The sequence below is a fragment of the Osmerus mordax genome, chromosome 15 (genome assembly GCF_038355195.1).
Source record: "Osmerus mordax isolate fOsmMor3 chromosome 15, fOsmMor3.pri, whole genome shotgun sequence".
NCBI classification, from domain to species: Eukaryota; Metazoa; Chordata; class Actinopteri; order Osmeriformes; family Osmeridae; genus Osmerus; species Osmerus mordax.
Window position 1 is genome coordinate 16,386,788 of NC_090064.1, and position 19,108 is coordinate 16,405,895.

A 19,108-nucleotide genomic window follows, 5' to 3' on the forward strand; every position below is an offset into this window, starting at 1 on the left:
AGAAGGCTGAAGGGATTGTGTGAGAGAGGGATGACGTTTGCAAAAGCAAAGGCAACAGATATTTTCCTGCTCTCCTTCCTACCCCCTCTGAGTATTGCTTCCAAACCTCTCTGATTGGTCCAATAAAACTTTAACAAGAGGAAAATAGCAGCTTGGCTTTCTGGGGTATCTGAAACTGAAGGAGCCAACAGTGTTGTAATTAATCCATCTGATATTAATGTTGTTGCATCGTGCCTGGTAGGTGAGATGTCTCCTGTAAAGAAGAGTTCCTTAACTCTATTAGAACTACGCACTTCTGATCCATGATCTACTGCTGTACTACCTACATGCAACATTTGTGAGAAAAAATATATATACGTAGCTAAATAAATAAAAAGTCAAATGTTACAAACATTGTAGCTACTCCATCGCAGGGTGGTGTGTGTGTGCTGGAGTGTTCAGACGGTCGTTCCAGACTCACCACAAACCTGTCCAGCCCGGTGCCTCCGGCATTCCCCACGAAGATCCCCGAGCTGGGCTGGAAGCTCAGCGGCGCCGCGCTCCTCCGGAAGGCCACACGGTGATACTCCTCACAGTCCATGTAGAGCCGCACCTCGGAGCCCTGCACCGTCACCGTGAACCGAGCCCAGCGGCCAGTCAGCTCCCCCAGCTTGAAGGAGGCGGCCTCGCGGGTGCTCTCCTCGCCCGGGTCGCTGTAGTACAGCACCACCCTCTGTGCTCCATCCTCCACCGCTGACAGCGCCACGCCCAGGTGCACCAGCCGCTGGAGGGCGTCGGTGATGGCGAAGAGGACGCCGCCGCGCTGCGTGGTGGGCTTGGCCGTCACCGTGACGGCGAAGTCGCGGTAGAAGGGGTCGGGGAGGAAGGAGCGGGCCAGGCGGCCCACGTTGGCGTCCGGGCCGAAGCTGTAGGCGGGGTAACCCTCGTAGCCGGTGATGAAGGAGACGGAGGGGGGGAGGGGGACGCCAATCAGCTCTGTCAGGTCCAGCTGTACCTGGGAACCACGCTCTGGTGGGGGGGGAGGGAGTGAGGGGAGAGTGGAGGGGGAGTGAGAGGGGAGGGAGGGAGGGGGAGTGAGAGGGGAGGGAGGGAGGGGGAGTGAGAGGGGACGGAGGGAGGGGGAGTGAGAGGGGACGGAGGGAGGGAGGGGAGAGAGTGGAGGGGGAGGGAGAGGGGAGGGAGGGGAGAGAGTGGAGGGGGAGGGAGGGGAGAGAGTGGAGGGGGAGGGAGAGGGGAGGGGAGGGAGGGGGAGTGAGAGGGGAGGGAGTGGGAGTGAGAGGGGAGGGAGGGAGGGAGGGGAGAGTGGAGGGGGAGTGAGAGGGGAGGGAGGGAGTGGGAGTGGGAGTGAGAGGGGAGGGGAGGGCAAGAAGAGAGAAGAGAGAGGGAAGAGAGGGAAGAGAGGGAAGAGAGAGAGAATCGAGAGAGCGATAGAAAGGGGAGAGGGGGAGAGAGAGAGACTTTTTTGAGATACACAATCTGCGAAATTCTAAGGATCTGGCAACATTAGATGAGATGACATGAATACTTTATATTGTAATAACACACAGTTTCCAACACACACAGAGGCACCTTTATGCATAACACACACCACACACACACCACACACACACACCACACACACACCACACACACACCACACACACACCACACACACACACACACCACACACACACACACGCCAGTCACACTCCCCTCCACACATGGTCCTCATCAGTGAGGAGGCTCATGGAACAATCGTGTGTTTTGTGAGTCAAGGTACCAGGACAGAGCCATGCTCATCTGGAAGGTATTAGCGAAGACTAACACATGCGCTGCTTACAGACTGCTCCTGTAAAACAAGCCTAGCACAGTGGGGCTAACACTAGCCCTGGACCCCAATGGGGGGTGGCTATGCTAACACACAGCGCCAGCCCTGGTCCTCAATGGGTGGTGGCTATGCTAACACACAGCGCTAGCCCTGGTCCTCAATGGGTGGTGGCTATGCTAACACACAGCGCCAGCCCTGGTCCTCAATGGGTGGTGGCTATGCTAACACACAGCGCTAGCCCTGGTCCTCAATGGGGGGTGGCTATGCTAACACACAGCGCTAGCCCTGGTCCTCAATGGGGGGTGGCTATGCTAACACACAGCGCTAGCCCTGGTCCTCAATGGGGGGTGGCTATGCTAACACACACAGAGCTAGCCCTGGTTCTCTATGGGGGGTGGCTATGCTAACACACAGAGCGCTAGCTCTGGTCCTCAATGGGGGTGGCTATGCTAACACACAGAGGGCTAGCTCTGGTCCTCAATGGGGGAGGCTATGCTAGCACACACACCGCTAGCAGTGTGTGTGCTAGCAAGTAACTCGATAGCATGGCCTTCTTACTGTGTTAGCAGTGCTAAAGGTGTGTGCTAGCATAGCCACCGGTCATTGAGGACCAATGCTAGTGCTGTGTGTGTGTGTGTTGATCGATGCACTTAAGATACAATGCTGTTTTTTCTGCACTGTACTTTGTAATATTGTAGTTGAGTTATGGTTGCAGATGTTCCCTCTCCAGACCCAATGACTGAACAGCTGGTGAGATGTGCTGGCCAATGACTGAACAGCTGGAGAAGGGTGGTGATGCATGCACAGGCTCTGGCAGACAAAGGTTCCCATGATGCAACTGGAAAGCACGGTATGAGGAGCAGGATATGACATCGCTGGGTAAAGGTAGAGGTCGGAGCCCTGATTGGACCAGGACCACAAGGAAGCATCAAAGGCAGGATATGACATCACTTCAGTCTCTGAGCAGTTCACACATATCCGTACGTCGCTTTGGATACAAATAAATATGTCACACGAAAACGTCAAGTCAGACGTACTAAGACCCTGCCGTGTTGAGTGATGACATCATGCTATGGAATCTGCATCAGATGAACAATACAGTAACGATGCATCTTGCAGGGGTGGAAAATACCTGCAAGCTTTAATCAGACCGTAAAAGCTTGTAAGTTCCATCGGAAACAAGGGCAAAGACCACTTAACCACCAGTGACAAATCAATCGACAGTGTAAACTTTCCAGATGTGCTAGCCTACGGGTGTCTGGGCTCTGGAGCTGTTATTTGGTGTCTGTGTGTGTATCTGCACACCCACTGACCTGTGTGTGCATGTATTTATCATACCCTGAGTGTGTATTGAGGTTCATGCTGTTTAATTGTAACTTGTCTAACTATATGCTCTTATGGTTCTTCCCTTTGGGTCTTATTTGGTTTTCACAATGTATGCTTCATGTTTGGTTACCCACAATGTTTGGGGCTATCTCGTTGTTATGTTCAGTGACCTATGCACTTTTGTAAAGCTCTCTCTTGGAAGTTGCTTTGGATAAAAGCGTCTGCTAAATGCATAAATGTAATGTAATGTATCTGTGTGTGTATCTGTGTGTGTCTGTGTGTCTGTGTGTGTGTCTCTGTGTGTTTGTCTATGTGTGTGTGATTATGTCTGCATGGATATCTTCCAGCATGCTGGAGTGTTTTGTGTTGAGCTCTTCCCTGAACTGTCTCCCTGGAGTGTTGTTTCTCCTGCGTGTGTTGAGGAGTGTGTAATCTCTCTCTCCCCAAAACGTCCCTCTGCGTTGCTTTGTTTTAGCAGCAAGAAGATTGCTGCCATCTGCACACACACATACACATACACACCTCTACACACACACATACCATCGCACACACACAAAACAATCTCCTAGGCCTTCAATGAAGCACACATAATACCTCATTAGCCTCACTCAGCACATGGAATGCAATGACAATAACATTAAATGAGACAGCTCGATGTTATGGGTTCATGGAAGTGGCTCGCATGCGTCACATGAGCCCTCGGTGACCGTCTGGGCGGGAAAGCAGGGAGCGAGGACAGGGAGCGAGGACAGGGAGCGAGGACAGAGAGCGAGGACAGAGAGCGAGGACAGAGAGCGAGGACAGGGAGCGAGGACAGAGGAGCGAGGACAGGGAGCGAGGACAGGGAGCGAGGACAGAGAGCGAGGACAGAGAGCGAGGACAGAGAGCGAGGACAGGGAGCGAGGACAGAGAGCGAGGACAGAGAGCGAGGACAGAGAGCGAGGACAGAGAGCGAGGACAGAGAGCGAGGACAGAGAGCGAGGACAGAGAGCGAGGACAGGGAGCGAGGACAGAGAGCGAGGACAGGGAGCGAGGACAGAGAGCGAGGACAGGGAGCGAGGACAGAGAGCGAGGACAGAGAGCGAGGACAGGGAGCGAGGACAGAGGAGCGAGGACAGGGAGCGAGGACAGGGAGCGAGGACAGGGAGCGAGGACAGGGAGCGAGGACAGGGAGCGAGGACAGGGAGCGAGGACAGAGAGCGAGGACAGAGAGCGAGGACAGGGAGCGAGGACAGAGAGCGAGGACAGAGGTGGACCTGGTGGCTCACGCTATCCATCAGGTACACATTCTCAGAGTGAGAGTGTGCATGCGTATGTGTGTACATGTGTGTACATGCGTATGTGTGTGTGTATCTGGCTTGAGAAAGCATGCTCACCAAGCCCTCTATCCCTATAGAGAAGGAAGAGGGGGGGGGGGGGGGTCACACACACACGCAGACAAACAGGCCACACACATATACACAACCACGTACACACAGAACCACAAATACTCACAACCATATGCAGTCACACAGACATCCAGTCCACAACCACATACACAACCACTTACTCATGTGTCCATAAAATATTAGCGTCTGGCTGTCAAAAGCATACAAAGCCTAGCACTTAAAAGTCTCTCAAAAGCTCATTGTTGCCTTCAGTCTGCTCTGAGGTTTGTGGTCAAACCACATGATGATCGACTCCTCTCAAAAGGTCATGTCATGGTGTAATAATGTTAGTCTTCACGTGCCTTCAAAGGGGACTTGTTTTGTGTTTAGTGTTTCATCTGAGCAGTCAGTCAAAGGAAACCTCCGTCCCTTCGACGTCTGTCGTGACTTCGTCACCGATGTGTCTGATTCACACTTCAGGTCCAACGCTAGCCGCGGGCGGAGCAGGGATTAGGAGGCGGTGTTAAGCCCGGTGTCTGTATGCTCAGCTGACATCCAGGCTGCCAGGTGAGCGATGGCCCTTCGTTAGCACAAAGCTCGTCTGTTAGCGCCGACTCACAGCAGAGTCAATACGAGCATGGGCTAGCTAAGACTAACGCAAACATGTACTCACCCTGATCAAAAGCTCACAGCACTTAGCCTGAGCTGAATGAACACCTCTGGAGTCCGGCTTGCAGCTAGCATACTGTACATGCTGGCAGAAACACAGGATTAATGTGCTTGGCTCGCGGACGTGATTTAAGATAGAATGGTGTACTTAGTTCTGTGTTGAGGAAACCTCACCCTACAGTAAATACGGAGTTCCACTCTGCGAACCAGAGGAATTATAATCACGCCATGCCGCCAAGCGTATGGTTGAGATGGCCGTGTTTACAAAGCAAAACAGAACTGGAACATACTGACACAGGGTGACTGGGTCCAAACGCAGAGGCAAGCCCATAACCGAACACTCATCCGTCCAATCAGCCTAGGGACCAGGAACGAGCTACCGCTACAGTCACAGCTTCACGGGCTACTGGACGCCCTGGTGAAGCCGTGCTACCATGTAAACACCGTCTACAGAAGGTCCCACAGACAAGACTGGAAGATTAGTGTCTCTGGTTAGAAATCAGTCTGGAGGTTCTGTGAGTGCAGACATGCATGCAGAACAAATCTGTTTAACTAAGAACAGCCGGTACTCAGAGATGGCAAAATTACACACATCCTTCACTCAACTAGAAGTAGGCCTACAGATATTCATGTTTAATTAAAAAGACTGGTAAAAGTTGAAGTGCTGATTACACTTTTCCCTCCCTCCCTCCCTCCCTCCCTCCCTCCCTCCCTTCCTCCCTCCCTCCCTCCCTCCCTCCCTCCCTCCCTCCCTCCCTCCCTCCCTCCCTCCCTCCCTCCCTCCCTCCCTCCCTCCCTCCCTCCCTTTCTCCCTCCCTCCCTCCCTCCCTCCCTCCCTCCCTCCCTCCCTCCCTCCCTCCCTCCCTCCCTCCCTCCCTCCCTCCCTCCCTCTCTCCCTCTCTCCCTTTCTCCCTCCCTCCCTCTCTCCCTTTCTCCCTCCCTTTCTCCCTCCCCTCCCTCTCTCCCTCCCTCCCTCCCTCCCTCCATCCCTCTCTCCCTTTCTCCCTCCCTTTCTCCCTCCCTCCCTCTCTTCCTGGAGTGTTATCTCTGCACCTCACGCTGACCCTCCACCAGCCTGGCTTGGGCTCCTATCGCAAAAAGGGAGAACATTTTCCACAGCACAGTTAGCGAGAACCGTTCTGACGCTGACAACACGGGCTCCACAGAGCCAGGCAGCAGATAAATACATAACGCAGAGTTGTTGTTTTTTTACAGCTCTTTAAGTTCAGAAGGTATGAAAAGAACCAGATGTTCGCAGGAATCTGAAGGGGACGTTTCACCCACACTCTGGCCCGCTGCCAGGACACTAACAGGCTCTCTCCTGGTCCTCAGCACAGTCATTCTCACCACATCCATGAACAATGAACTCCTCTTTTTTTCTCTCCTTCGACATGTTTACGATCCTCCGGGGAGATGGTGGGTATTTTTCCGGCGAGATTTATGGCATTTTATCGTTCGGAAAGACTTGAAGTGGCATGAAACGGGCTGGAAACAGTAGAAATTACAAGTGGAGATGTCAGGATCTGTTTTCAGAGATTGGTCCATCGATCATGTTTGACTGCAGGTTGGGGGAAGTGGCTCTGTGTGTCTGAAAGGGGAGATTTGGAGATCAGAGAGGAGTTGCATGCTTCTGATTCACCTGATTCACATAGCACTGTGTTTATTTGTTCTCCATAGAGTGTGGAGGTGTGGTGATGTGCATGCAAGGTTCTCAAGCCCCACGCATTGACCGTGAGACACACGCATTTCAGGCCGTTCACACGCTCTAATGCCACACCTAGCATTTCTCACGCTGAGAAGGCAATGCCAGCCAACTTGTCCTGCTAACATTGTATTCATTAATGGTCGCACGAGTGAAGTGTTTCAGCGACTGTACGTTCGTTACTAGGTAAGCAACATAGACACGTTAGTTACTAGGTAAGCAACATAGACACGAACACACGTGAAAGATTGTCTGGGGGATCTCACTCCAAGATTTTGATAAAACTTGACGACCCTGTGCATGTATGTGTGCATGTGTGGGTGTGTGTGTGCATGTGTGGGTGTGTGTGTGCATGTACGTGTGCATGTGTGTGTGTGTGTATGTACGTGTGCATGTGTGTGTGTGTGCATGTATGTGTGCATGTGTGGGTGTGTGTGTGCATGTACGTGTGCATGTGTGTGTGTGTGTATGTACGTGTGCATGTGTGTGTATGTACGTGTGCATGTGTGGGTGTGTGTGTGTGTGCATGTATGTGTGCATGTGTGGGTGTGTGTGTGCATGTACGTGTGCATGTGTGTGTATGTACGTGTGCATGTGTGTGTGTGTGTATGTACGTGTGCGTGTGAGAGCTCCAAAACGACTATTTGGCTCAATCAGAGCTTCGAGGGGCCTGAAAGACAACACGTCACTCTTGGTCGTTCCCTGAAGTCCTCAGTTGACCCAAGACCCACCCTAGCTCTGTTAAGATCCCTTCACCCCTCCCTCTCCTCCAGGGTCAGACACGTAGCAGCCGTCAGCAGGGAACAGGGCCGGTCCAGGGAGTTTCCACAAGGCCATTACCAAAGGCAGTCGTGTCGTGCCGACGGCCCTCTGGACAGGAAGTGGTCACGGGACACTAGCGAGTGACATCACCTCGTTCCACTAGCTGGTCATCGTTAGTGAAGCTTCCTGATAGGTTCTGCTGGTCTTCCCAGACAGGTGAGCAGGGGTGCTGTGTGTGCTGGGGGTGTAGCTCTCTCAGGTGAGAACAGCAAGAGAGCATGGAGCCTGTGTCCTAGGGCTGTAGGTTTTGAGAGAGGGGGGAGGGGGTTTAAATATCTGGACTGAAATGTCCTGTTCTCTCCTGTTGTATTTCCAGTATGTGCAGTCTGGTTCGAATACAAACACAAAAACACACGCGCACACACACCACTCGCACACACACAGACCACACACACTCAGATGTACAGACACTCATACCACACACACACACACACACACACAGATTGAAGGAGCCCCCCAGAGAGGGGGAGGTAGGAGAGAGGGGGAGGGAGGAGAGAGGGGGAGGGAGGAGAGAGGGGGAGGTAGGAGAGAGAGGGAGGGAGGAGAGAGGGGGAGGTAGGAGAGAGGGGGAGGGAGGAGAGAGGGGGGAGGGAGGAGAGAGGGGGAGGGAGGAGAGAGGGGAAGGGTGGAAGGGAGGAGGAAGGAGAGGGGGGGAACATTCTTGTGTCGTATCCAACATTCATGCAGAACAAGGTCGGCTTCTTCTGCGGAGTGAGAGCTGCACCCCTGGTGGTCCAAGCACCGCTCCACATCTACCACTTTTACATTTTAGTCATTTACGTTTAAAGCGATGTACAAATACTGCATGTTGAAAGTTCAGCAGAAGAAGAATGATCAGAAGAGTATAGTTCTAACAGTATAGAAGAGTATAGTTTTTTATTTACCAGGCACAGCGCAAGACAACAACAATAATATCTCGACTACAAGAGTGCAGGTCAGAATGCAGAACATGAGAGGTCCTCATGCGACCAGTGGAACAGGGCTATAGAACATGACAGTACCTAAGGGGGAAGGGGCAGGGGGGCCGGGGGGGGGGGGGGCTCGTGTAAACAGCAAGCTGTTCCAGAAGCCCCCCTCCTGTGTTTGAGCAGCTGGGGGGGCAGCACTCGGACCAAAGTGTTGGAGGAAACGACGGCCACGCTGAAACTGCTGTTTTTGGCAGCTTGCCTCCACACACCCTCCTCTCAGGGTCCTGCTGCTGGAGAGAGAGCGTGAACACCCCACGCCTCAGAGAGAGAGGGAGGCGGGGCGAGGGGAGGGGGAGAGAGAGCGTGAACACCCCACGCCTCAGAGAGAGAGGGAGGCGGGGCGAGGGGAGGGGGAGAGAGAGCGTGAACACCCCACGCCTCAGAGAGAGAGGGAGGCGGGTCGAGGGGAGGGGAGAGAGAGCGTGAACACCCCACGGGTCAGAGAGAGAGGGAGGCGGGTCGAGGGGAGGGGAGAGAGAGCGTGAACACCCCACGGGTCAGAGAGAGAGGGAGGCGGGGCGAGGGGAGGAGAGAGAGAGCGTGAACACCCCACGTCTCAGAGAGAGAGGGAGGAGGGTCGAGGGGAGGGGAGAGAGAGCGTGAACACCCCACGCCTCAGAGAGAGAGGGAGGCGGGTCGAGGGGAGGGGAGAGGGAGGGGAGAGTGACTGACAGGAATAGAGAGCGACAGATAAAGAACGAGAGTGTAGCGGGAAAGTGAAAAAAGTTAGAAAGCAGGGAGTCAGAGAAAAGAAAAGGTGGGAGAGATATGGAACAGGGGAGATTGAGAGAGAGAGGGGATGACTGACAGGAAGTGAGAGAGGGGATGACTGACAGGAAGTGAGAGGGGATGACTGACAAGAAGTGAGAGAGGGGATGACTGACAGGAAGAGAGAGAGGGGATGACTGACAGGAAGAGAGAGAGGGGATGACTGACAGGAAGACAGAGAGGGGATGACTGACAGGAAGAGAGAGAGGGGATGACTGACAGGAAGTGAGAGGGGATGATAGACAGGAAGAGAGAGAGGGGATGACTGACAGGAAGAGAGAGAGGGGATGACTGACAGGAAGACAGAGAGGGGATGACTGACAGGAAGAGAGAGAGGGGATGATTGACAGGAAGAGAGAGAGGGGGGGTGACTGACAGGAAGAGAGAGAGGGGATGATTGACAGGAAGAGAGAGAGGGGGGGTGACTGACAGGAAGAGAGAGAGGGGATGATTGACAGGAAGAGAGGGGGGGGGGATGATTGACAGGAATAGAGAGAGGGGATGACTGACAGGAAGAGAGAGAGAGCAGTGAGAAAGAGAAAAAGAGAAAGTGAAAGAACAAACGAGAAAGCAAGGGAGGCAGACAGAATGAAAAGGGGGGAGAGAGAGACCTGTAGTACACTATAACACCACATGGGCCATCCCTCCACGGGGTTTGTCTTCAGCAGTCGTTCAAAACTCCTTAACCTCCCTCCTCCTGTGTTGAACATCCTTAATGTGTTCTTTTTTTCTCGTTTTCCAGCGAAGGGAGACCTTCCCTGGCTCAGCAACACAGTCAGAGGATCTGTCTATTTTCATCACTGTGCTCACACACACACACGGGGTCAGTAGCTTTCCAAGCTACTCCTGTGGGGGGGGGGGGGGGGGTAATGTTCTCTCAAGACCAGAGAGAGACCATCTGGCCTGGCTGGCTCTGATAGACACACTGGAAGAGAGAGAGAGGGAGAGAGAGAGAGAGAGAGGGATGGGGGGAGAGAGAGGGAGAGAGAGAGAGAGAGAAAGACGGAGGGAGGAGAGAGAGAGAGAGAGAGAGAGAGAGAGAGAGAGAGAGAGAGGGAGGGAGGGAGGGAGGGAGGGAGGGAGGGAGGGAGGGAGGGAGGGAGGGAGGGAGGGAGGGAGGGAGGGAGGGAGGGAGGGGGAAGGTGGAACGGAGCTCGTCCAATCCACTCACAGGACTTCGACTTTCGTGTTCCATTTCCACTGCGTTATGATTGTCGTGAAATGAAGACGTTTGATTTGTCAGAGCTTTTGAGCAGTCTCCCACCTCCTCCCTGCAACCAGAGAGATGAACGACCTCATGATCAACCATCACATGAGGTCATAGGTCAAAGGTCGCAAGACAAACTCGTCATGAGACACGTGGAAGTTCAAGCTAGAGTACTTACAAATACATTTGAAATGTACTCTTGGGAAAAGAAAACAGGAAAACAGGAGTGAACACACAGTACATCCTTAAAAGGCCTCAGTCAGAACCTGGGCCCCGGCCAGAAAACATGTTTTCATTTATTCGTTTCTCTGATTGACTCACAAGAGGTCTTAATAAAAGCTGAAAATATCACAACCACAGCCAATCTAACGCAGTTCTCTCAGTCACCCGTAGCTGCTCTGCTCGGAGGCAGGGGTCAGGGGTCAGGATGGCGAGCAGGGGTCAGGATGGCGAGCAGGGGTCAGGATGGCTCCGAACGCTCTCATGCAGAGGACGTCTGAAGACAGAAGCCTCAGGTACTTACGACAGTGTGTCAAAGCCACTGCAATGGAACTCTATGTATAATTATAATTATAATTCTGTGTCTCAAATTCAAATCCTCACCATTTGGGTGCAATACTTGCCAACCGTGATTGAGACCCCTCAGAGCCTGAAGGAAAGATTCCCTGTGGACTGCACAGTGTGTGAACTCCTCTACACCAACAGATGGTTCTTATCTCACAACTCCCTGAGAGACTAACGGCCACATCTCCCGGGGAACGAAACCCTGCTGGGTAGGATGGCCGGCCCCTGAAGTCGATCCGTTTTAGAACTTGTCATCTCTCCTGTCCAGGAAGCCGTAACCCAGGAGATACCTGTTAGCCGGTAGCCGTTAACGCTCGTAAATCTCCTCTGTGAGTACCGGATGGCAGCAGACCCACCATGGCGGCGCTTTGATCCCAGACCGTGCAGGAGACCTGAGCCCTGCTTCCCTTTGGCCAGGACGTAAACCAGCAACGTGAAGACACCAGGACGTAAACCAGCAACGTGAAGACACCAGGAGGTAAACCAGCAACATGAAGACACCAGGACGTAAACCAGCAACGTGAAGACACCAGGACGTAAACCAGCAACGTGAAGACACCAGGACGTAAACCAGCAACGTGAAGACACCAAGACGTAAACCAGCAACGTGAAGACACCTGGACGTAAACCAGCAACGTGAAGACACCAAGAAGGTAGTGAAGAAGATGATCGCCTGAGTAGATGTCTGGCAGGTTTACTGAAGACCGTACACACACACACCCCACCTCCTCTTCCTGATTCAATAAAGAGGTCCACCCTTGTCACAGACATTTACAACCCTAACCCTGGCCAGAGGTCAGAGGTCATAGTCTCTCCTTTACAACCTCTCCAGAGTAAAGATGTTCTACTCCTTCACGACCCAGACTCCCCCGTTGGGTAACTGAAGGAGCGGGGGTATTTGTTTGTGTGGGTAAAAAAAAGTAATTCTTACCATTCAGAATTACTTTTGGATGAGAGTGGATGAGTGACCAAAAGTTAGCGTAATATAAGCATTAGTGTGAACATTTCCCGAATTTAAAACGCAGACATAGTGACCCTGAACACAGCTTCCTAACTCCACAGGGACCACTCTCACTCAGGCCACACTGTCCCGGCTCCTCGCTCTGCTTCAGACTCTGGAAAACAGAACCACATGCCCCAGCCTGGGTCCCCTTCACTAAGGCATGCTCACAACGTCTGTGATGAAGCCATTACACAGCAGAGACCAAGGAGAGATGAAGTCAGATTATGTTACAAAACAAGGAATGGATACTGCTCAGTGGCATAACTCATTTGATTGCAGTTCAAGAGGTCACAGGTTCAAATCCCCCGCGTACTTTAAGTCGCTTTGGATAAAAGTGTCTCTGAGTGTCTCTACTAAACGGATACATTATTGAGTGAAGGATGGTTATACCAGGCTGTCAGATACCCCCGTCCCCCCCAAATCCACCCCCGTTACCCCCCAGATCCACTCCCCAGCACCAGGCTTAACCAATAGCCCCATCCTGCCCTGCCCTGGAAGAGCTCCCATGCCTCCGCTGTGGGTGATGTCTGGTAAGAAGAGCAGCATTTACAGTAACTCATCTACGTTTAGGATCGTTATTTTCTCTGTTTGTCGGCTTCAGGGGCTTGATGATCTGCCTGTTTCCACCGGCTGAAGGAGTCGGTGAAAGATTCATTTAGACACACTCACACAAACACTCGCACACACACAGACATGCACAGTTGCATGGTTGTGACAGTGTGGTGACAGCATTGTTCACCCTGGTGTATGAGCAGGAAGCCTGACCTAATGCGTAATGTTCCAGGTCGAGGGCTGTGGCATGGCCTGGCTGTGAGACAGGACACATGACCGATAGCTCCTCAGATCTGGGATTGGGGTCACTTTCCCACAGAGTTAGTTTCACTGTTTATAGTGTTTCCGCCAATTAAGAAATAGAGAGAAAGGAATACGATAGACTGAAAGAAAGGAAATATCTGTTCTTTGTTTTTTCAGGCTGACAGAAGGGGGAATGGGGGAGAATTAAGAGCTAACTGTTGATTCTCTTTGCGATGAGGTTTCAGGAAGTGACTCGACGGTACGCTGTCACATCTCACAAACAACACAGCTGCCCTCCAGCTGCACATACTCTCACTCTCTCTCAACCTCTCTCTCGTTTTACTCTTTATCTCTGTCTTTCTTCATCTCTCTCTTTCAACATCTCACTTTCTCTCTTTCTCTCTCACGCTTAATCTCTTTCTCTCTGTTCTAAACCCAACAGCAACCATACACAGCGTACTAATCATTAGAGAAGCAGCACAGCTTGCTTGGGGCCAGAGATAAGTGTAGGACACTCATTCCCATGCCCAGCCGGGCAGCTGTGAGGGGCGTCAGGGAGGTGAAGGCTACCTCCAAACAGACTGACCCAGGGATGTTGTGTATGGGACGATAGCCTATAAAATCTCCACACGAAACCACAATGACTCATTATCTCCACCCAAAATGAAACAAACATTGTTATCTGCCGTGTACATAGTCTCAGCCAAGACTCTGACCAAACAAGCCGAGATCAAAGTGTAGGATGGTGACAGAAATCAACGAAGACACACAACATGTTCATTATTGACCCAGACACACAGCAATACACATCCTAGCCCTGACCTTTATCTGAAGCTTAGCCCTAACCTTGGTCCTAACCCTAACCCCCTTCCCTGGCCCACATACTAACATTAACCTTAAGCCTGGACCCAACCCCAACAGCGGACTCTTGCACGTGTCTCCCAGGTCGTTCCTATCTGACGGACGTTTTCCAGGCCGTTATAAATAACCTTGTTCTGTTTCCTCCATCCTGGTCGTTATGGTGCCACGCCAGGACACACACCACTGGCCCGGCGCGAAAAACAAACATCCAAGCCCCCTGAATGACGTTACCTTCCGTACTGAGTGACGGAGGAAAAACGAAGACGCGCTGTTTTACTCGGCACACGTCCTCCGAATTACTGAGAAAAACCGTGCATCAAAGCCTTCTGACTGCTGGCTGCTGGCCAAACAAGCGAGAAGCTCTTTGATGGCCAGAGCTTTGATTTCACCGGGACTGATTAATTAAAGATACGAGAGCTTAATTGAGATTAATGAAAACATGAAACCCGTAAAGTGGTCTTTAGAGAATTAGGGAACAAAGAGAAGAGTCCATTAAAAGCATCTTAAGTGTTTGTTAGTTTTTTTTATTAAAGACAGGAGAGGCTGTTTAATTATGGACAGGCAGTAACACTCATTCAAAATCTGCAAATATGACTGCAAATGTCTCCGCCAGTTCAAGCGCACACAAACCCTTTTGGCACATCAGTTAGTATTGTAAACACTCCGCCACTGGCGAAACATTATACACACCTGGCTCTATTTTTGTGTAGGAGTCCTATGAAATCAGGAGATTAGTTGTGAGTGAAAGGGTACCAGTGCAATATCCAGTTTGGAAGTTCATGTTTTGCTTTGTAGTTTAGTGCACTTCACTGTAGTTCTAAATGACTCATTATAGACTTAAAGCAGTGAAGTAATTTGCTGAGTTAGGGTTGTGGTAATCATTAGAATTTCCTTTCTTTTGCTATTCAGAAACCATAACTCAACCACATAAAAGGATGTTTTATTTTTGTTTTTTTTGTGAGCTGATGATGTTTATCGATTTATAACAGCTGGACGTGGTCAGGAGAGCCTAGGCCTATAGTCATTCCCCTCCTCTCTTCCTGTGTTTTGGTTCCTTCCTGGTTACATTGTGTTGTGGAGGGTCATCTATCTCACCCAACAACATCTGTCTAAATACAGACACTGCAGTTCATAGTGGGGTGTTTTTTCAGCTTCCTGTCAGTAGATTCCTGCGGGGAGAAGCCACCAGGATGCTAGCGTTAGCATGGAAACCACCACCAGGATGCTAGCGTTAGCGTGGAAACCACCACCAGGATGCTAGCGTTGGCGTGGAAACCACCACCCTGGACTTCAGCTGCATGCAGCCAGGCGAGGCCTCAGGGCTGCAGTCACATGACTTTAGGACGGATTCATTCAGTTTTATCTGGCACTTTTATTCCTTAGTGACGTACAGGGAAGGATTTGAACCTGAAATCTAAACTTTGATCGGCAGTCAGATGCTCTAAACATGAGCTCCACCCATCCCCATGATAACCGTAGCTGCACGTAGCATGAACGTAGCGTGACGTCGCATGAATGTAGCAGAAACTTACCATGACCTAGTAAACATCTAGCATCACGTAGCATGAATGTGGCATGCTAGTGTAGCCAGTGGCGAAAATCTGCTATCAACTTTGGGGGGGACAATTATATGACATTTTCTCAAAAGCAATTCCTGAGGGGGACACCAACATTACTGCTGTAACACAACACATTAAAAAAGCTGGTAGTGGTCGCGCTTGGGAAGTCAGAGATGGCGTGTTGAATTCTCAGTGAAGGATGAACACGGTCCAGAAAACTCTGACAGAACTTGCAAGACCACGTCTGTTGCATACACAGACACAATGCACGAGGAGTACTAACAACCACTACACTAGCATGACAAAACACACTCGTGGTATGATGTCACACACAAAGCAGCTGTATTCTAACCTCATGATGCCATTTCAAAAGACGAGGAATGCGTTCTGTATATATTTACACAAACCTATAAATATCCTCAGAGTTGATGCCTGGCCTGTTGTAAATGCTGGTGAAACAGTTTAATGTTTAGATTTGGAGAAGTGACTGGCCTTTTCCCCCTCCCTCCTAATGGACTGGGTACAGGAGGTGGTGTACAAGGCAGCAGATATAACCTGTCTGAGAAGTTTCCAGAACGCTCTCCAGAGGCTTGTGCCCTGGTGCCAGGGACAGGCTAGTATCAGCTACAGATCTGGCTTACACAGACACTAGGCCTCCATCCATCCATCCATCCCTCCATTCATTCAATCATTCATTCATGTACTTCTTTCTAAGATAAAAATAATATCCAGTTGTTGGTGTGATGGTCTTGGAACTCGCATTACAGCATAAAACCAGCCTGTAACCTTGAAACCACGAAAAGCACACAACATATACACACACATACACACACACACACACATGCAAACACATACACACACATGCAAACACACGTCAACCACGCATCATCATTCCCAGGTTTATGAATGACACTCATGCCGGTTGCTGTGGTTACCCTGGCCTGAGCCTAGCAAGACTGAGCTGTAATTTCCCCTCGTCATCATCATTAGACACACTGTTAAAACAACACACTTTAGTTTACTGCTGCTGATTCCTTCAGAGCGACGTGCCTGTCTTCAATTACACTTAGGCTACACTTTATTAATGTAGCAGACGCTTTTATCCCGAGCAAATAGCGCATGTAGATGTTACAGAACAGAATCAAGGATCAGAGGTGCGATTAGAAGTGTTAAACACTGGGCGACAGTAAAAATCTTAGATCTAAATGAGACTGCACGCCTACAAAGCTTTGAGACGCATCGACGTGTCTGTCGTTGAGAGCCGATGTCTCGTCACCTGTGTGGCTCGACTGTCGGTTGGAAATGTTCAGTTGTCACTTGTCCCGATTACAGAGAATGTGTGCCATGTGTGCGGCAGATGGAGAGAGAGCGCTGTGTGTGCAGACTGCAACATTCCACCTCCGGCACCGCTCCTTTGTCATTACCAGAAACTACGGTCAAACGTGATTGCTGTAAGGATCGAAAATGTCACAGTGCCCGCTGAGCCTTAAAGTAAATCAACTCAATCTGTTTATGTAGGCCTGCTTATAAAACCTAATCTAGGCACATTAAAGAATCGAAACGGACAAAGTAATTACAGTGTAGTCGTTATTATTAACGAATGTAAAACGAATTAGTAATGTAATCTTGTAAAAATGCTGAATCACAGGTGAGACATGAGGTCTGTTCCTCGAGGCAAATGACGTGTGTCTGGCTGTGGCTTTTATACCCCAGATTAACGAGCGTTTACACACCTACGAACCTCCGTGTGAGAATCCCGCAAGGGACGGTTTAATGAGGTCTCCACAACGCAAACAAATAACAACTGATGGAGAAACTCTCAGGTATTTCCAGTTGGACACCAAAACCAGTCCTGTTTTTTGGGAATCTATTATTTAACAAACTATCTCAGAAACATCTCAATTGAAAACTCAAAGCTCCAGATCCCACTGAAAGAGAAGCACCACGTGAAGCCTTGACAGTGGCTTAATTTCAACAAATACACAGACATGGGTGGTTTCTATGGTGACAGGTCTGTTTTTAAGAATATTTAGCCTACTGCATTTAAGTGCCTGGAAATATTTGTCCCCGATGATCTATCTGGCATTTGGAGAACGCTGCTTGCCTTTTCTCCTCTCCTCAGAGTGAATCATCACAGCTCTTAGAGGCTTATGGAAATGGCAAAAAGACAAAGAGCTGACACTGTCCCGGTTCCACGGGGTCTACTGTACAGAGCAGGCGGGAGGAAACTGGGAAATTAAATCAGTTTTTCCTCCCTAAATTCTCCTCAGTCAAAAGCGATTTTCCATAGCAATTTATTGACATTGTTTTAATAAAAAGAAAAGTGTTTTTCTTTGCCTTTGAACACGAGCCAGAAGGGTTACGTCTCCTAAAATGACAGAGCTTCTGTTAAAAGATGAGTTTGTGATTGATATACGGGGAACAGTGCAGTCCCATATCGTTGAATGGGGTCAAAACAAAGGAGCCTTTGTGATGTTGTCTCCAAGAGGTCATTAGAACGTCCAGAGCATCTGAATTCCTTTGCGCTGACGCGGGGTGGCATGCCTGGTAAGTGACCTGTCCATCAATCCTCACCTCTCACAGAGTGAACCCCACAACAACCTGACATTAACCTTAGCTGACGCTGAGGCGAAATATGACCCAAAAAAAACTGTTTTCAGTTGACATTGTATTACTTCAGACCCTTCACCGGCTGTTAACGATCTTCGTAAACTTGCGCGCACCGCAAACCGCAACAAACGATGCGTGGGTGGCCCACTGCATTTGCAGCTAACGCAGACCACCTTTACAGTTTATGAACACGCTCAGATGTTGTCGTGGATGTCGAACATTATGATCAGTCTAAACTATAAACACGTGCCTCTAAGCTTTGAGAGAGCTGAGCCAGGAGGTCTCGCTGTCACAATCAATACTATCCAGAATGGGCACGCGCGATGTCACGCGTGTTGATCGATGCTATCAAGGCGCGCGCAGCTGCACGCTGCCAGGCAGCCAAAACAGCTGTTTAATGCACGTCTCTGAATGGCACTAGTCCGCATTTGGCATTTCATGTATAAACTTACGCACTGTAGCCTCTATATGAGCACTGAAACGCGAGTGAAACGTGCATGATACATCCAGAGAATAAACACTAACTAAACACAACTAAACTCCCCATAAAAATGCACAACCCAAGTCCTGTGAGGCACGTTAACCATGACTGAGCAGCATCCACACTCAGCAGGAGAGGAAAATTTAAATATTTGTTTCATACCGTCCAGAGGTTCATATGCAGTCGACAGTCGGCAATACCACAGGAGCAGATGTATACCAATAGACCAGGGTGCAAGGCTGCGATGAAACAAAGTTAAAGTTCAGAAAAGCGAAAAACAACAATTCATGATAATACTATAGTGCGTGAAATGCGCACGCGTTTACCTTGAGGTCATCTTCGATAAATCCGCACAAAAGTCCCCTTTGTAACTTGGGATAGTGGTAAGAGATGGAGCCCGCTCTCACCCGTTTTAAAATATCTCGCTCTCCCCCTCAATCTCTCTCTCTCTCTCTCTCCCCCTCACTCTCTCTCTCCACCTAACTCTCGCTCTCTCACTCACTCGGTTTTGCTGCGGTTCCAATCGAAACAAAGACAGCTACAGTGCTCTAGGCTCGAGCGGTCCTCAAACACTGAAACCTGACTCCTAGCAGGCGCTC

At 50.3% G+C, this 19,108-nt stretch overlaps 1 protein-coding gene across 1 annotated transcript in view; it reads right to left on the bottom strand.

Moving 5' to 3' along the window:
- LOC136957613 (collagen alpha-1(XV) chain-like) overlaps window positions 1–18,872 on the bottom strand; it is a 35,314-nt gene extending 16,442 nt beyond the window's left edge. Inside the window, exons 1-3 of the mRNA XM_067251668.1 lie at window positions 18,836–18,872; window positions 18,672–18,748; window positions 461–1,008 (exon numbers count right to left, since the gene is read on the bottom strand). Coding sequence (XP_067107769.1) covers window positions 461–1,008; window positions 18,672–18,748; window positions 18,836–18,846 — 636 coding nt within the window. The 5' untranslated portion in view covers window positions 18,847–18,872. The remainder of the gene's footprint in view (window positions 1–460; window positions 1,009–18,671; window positions 18,749–18,835) is intronic.
- Between the last annotated feature and the right edge of the window lie 236 nt (window positions 18,873–19,108).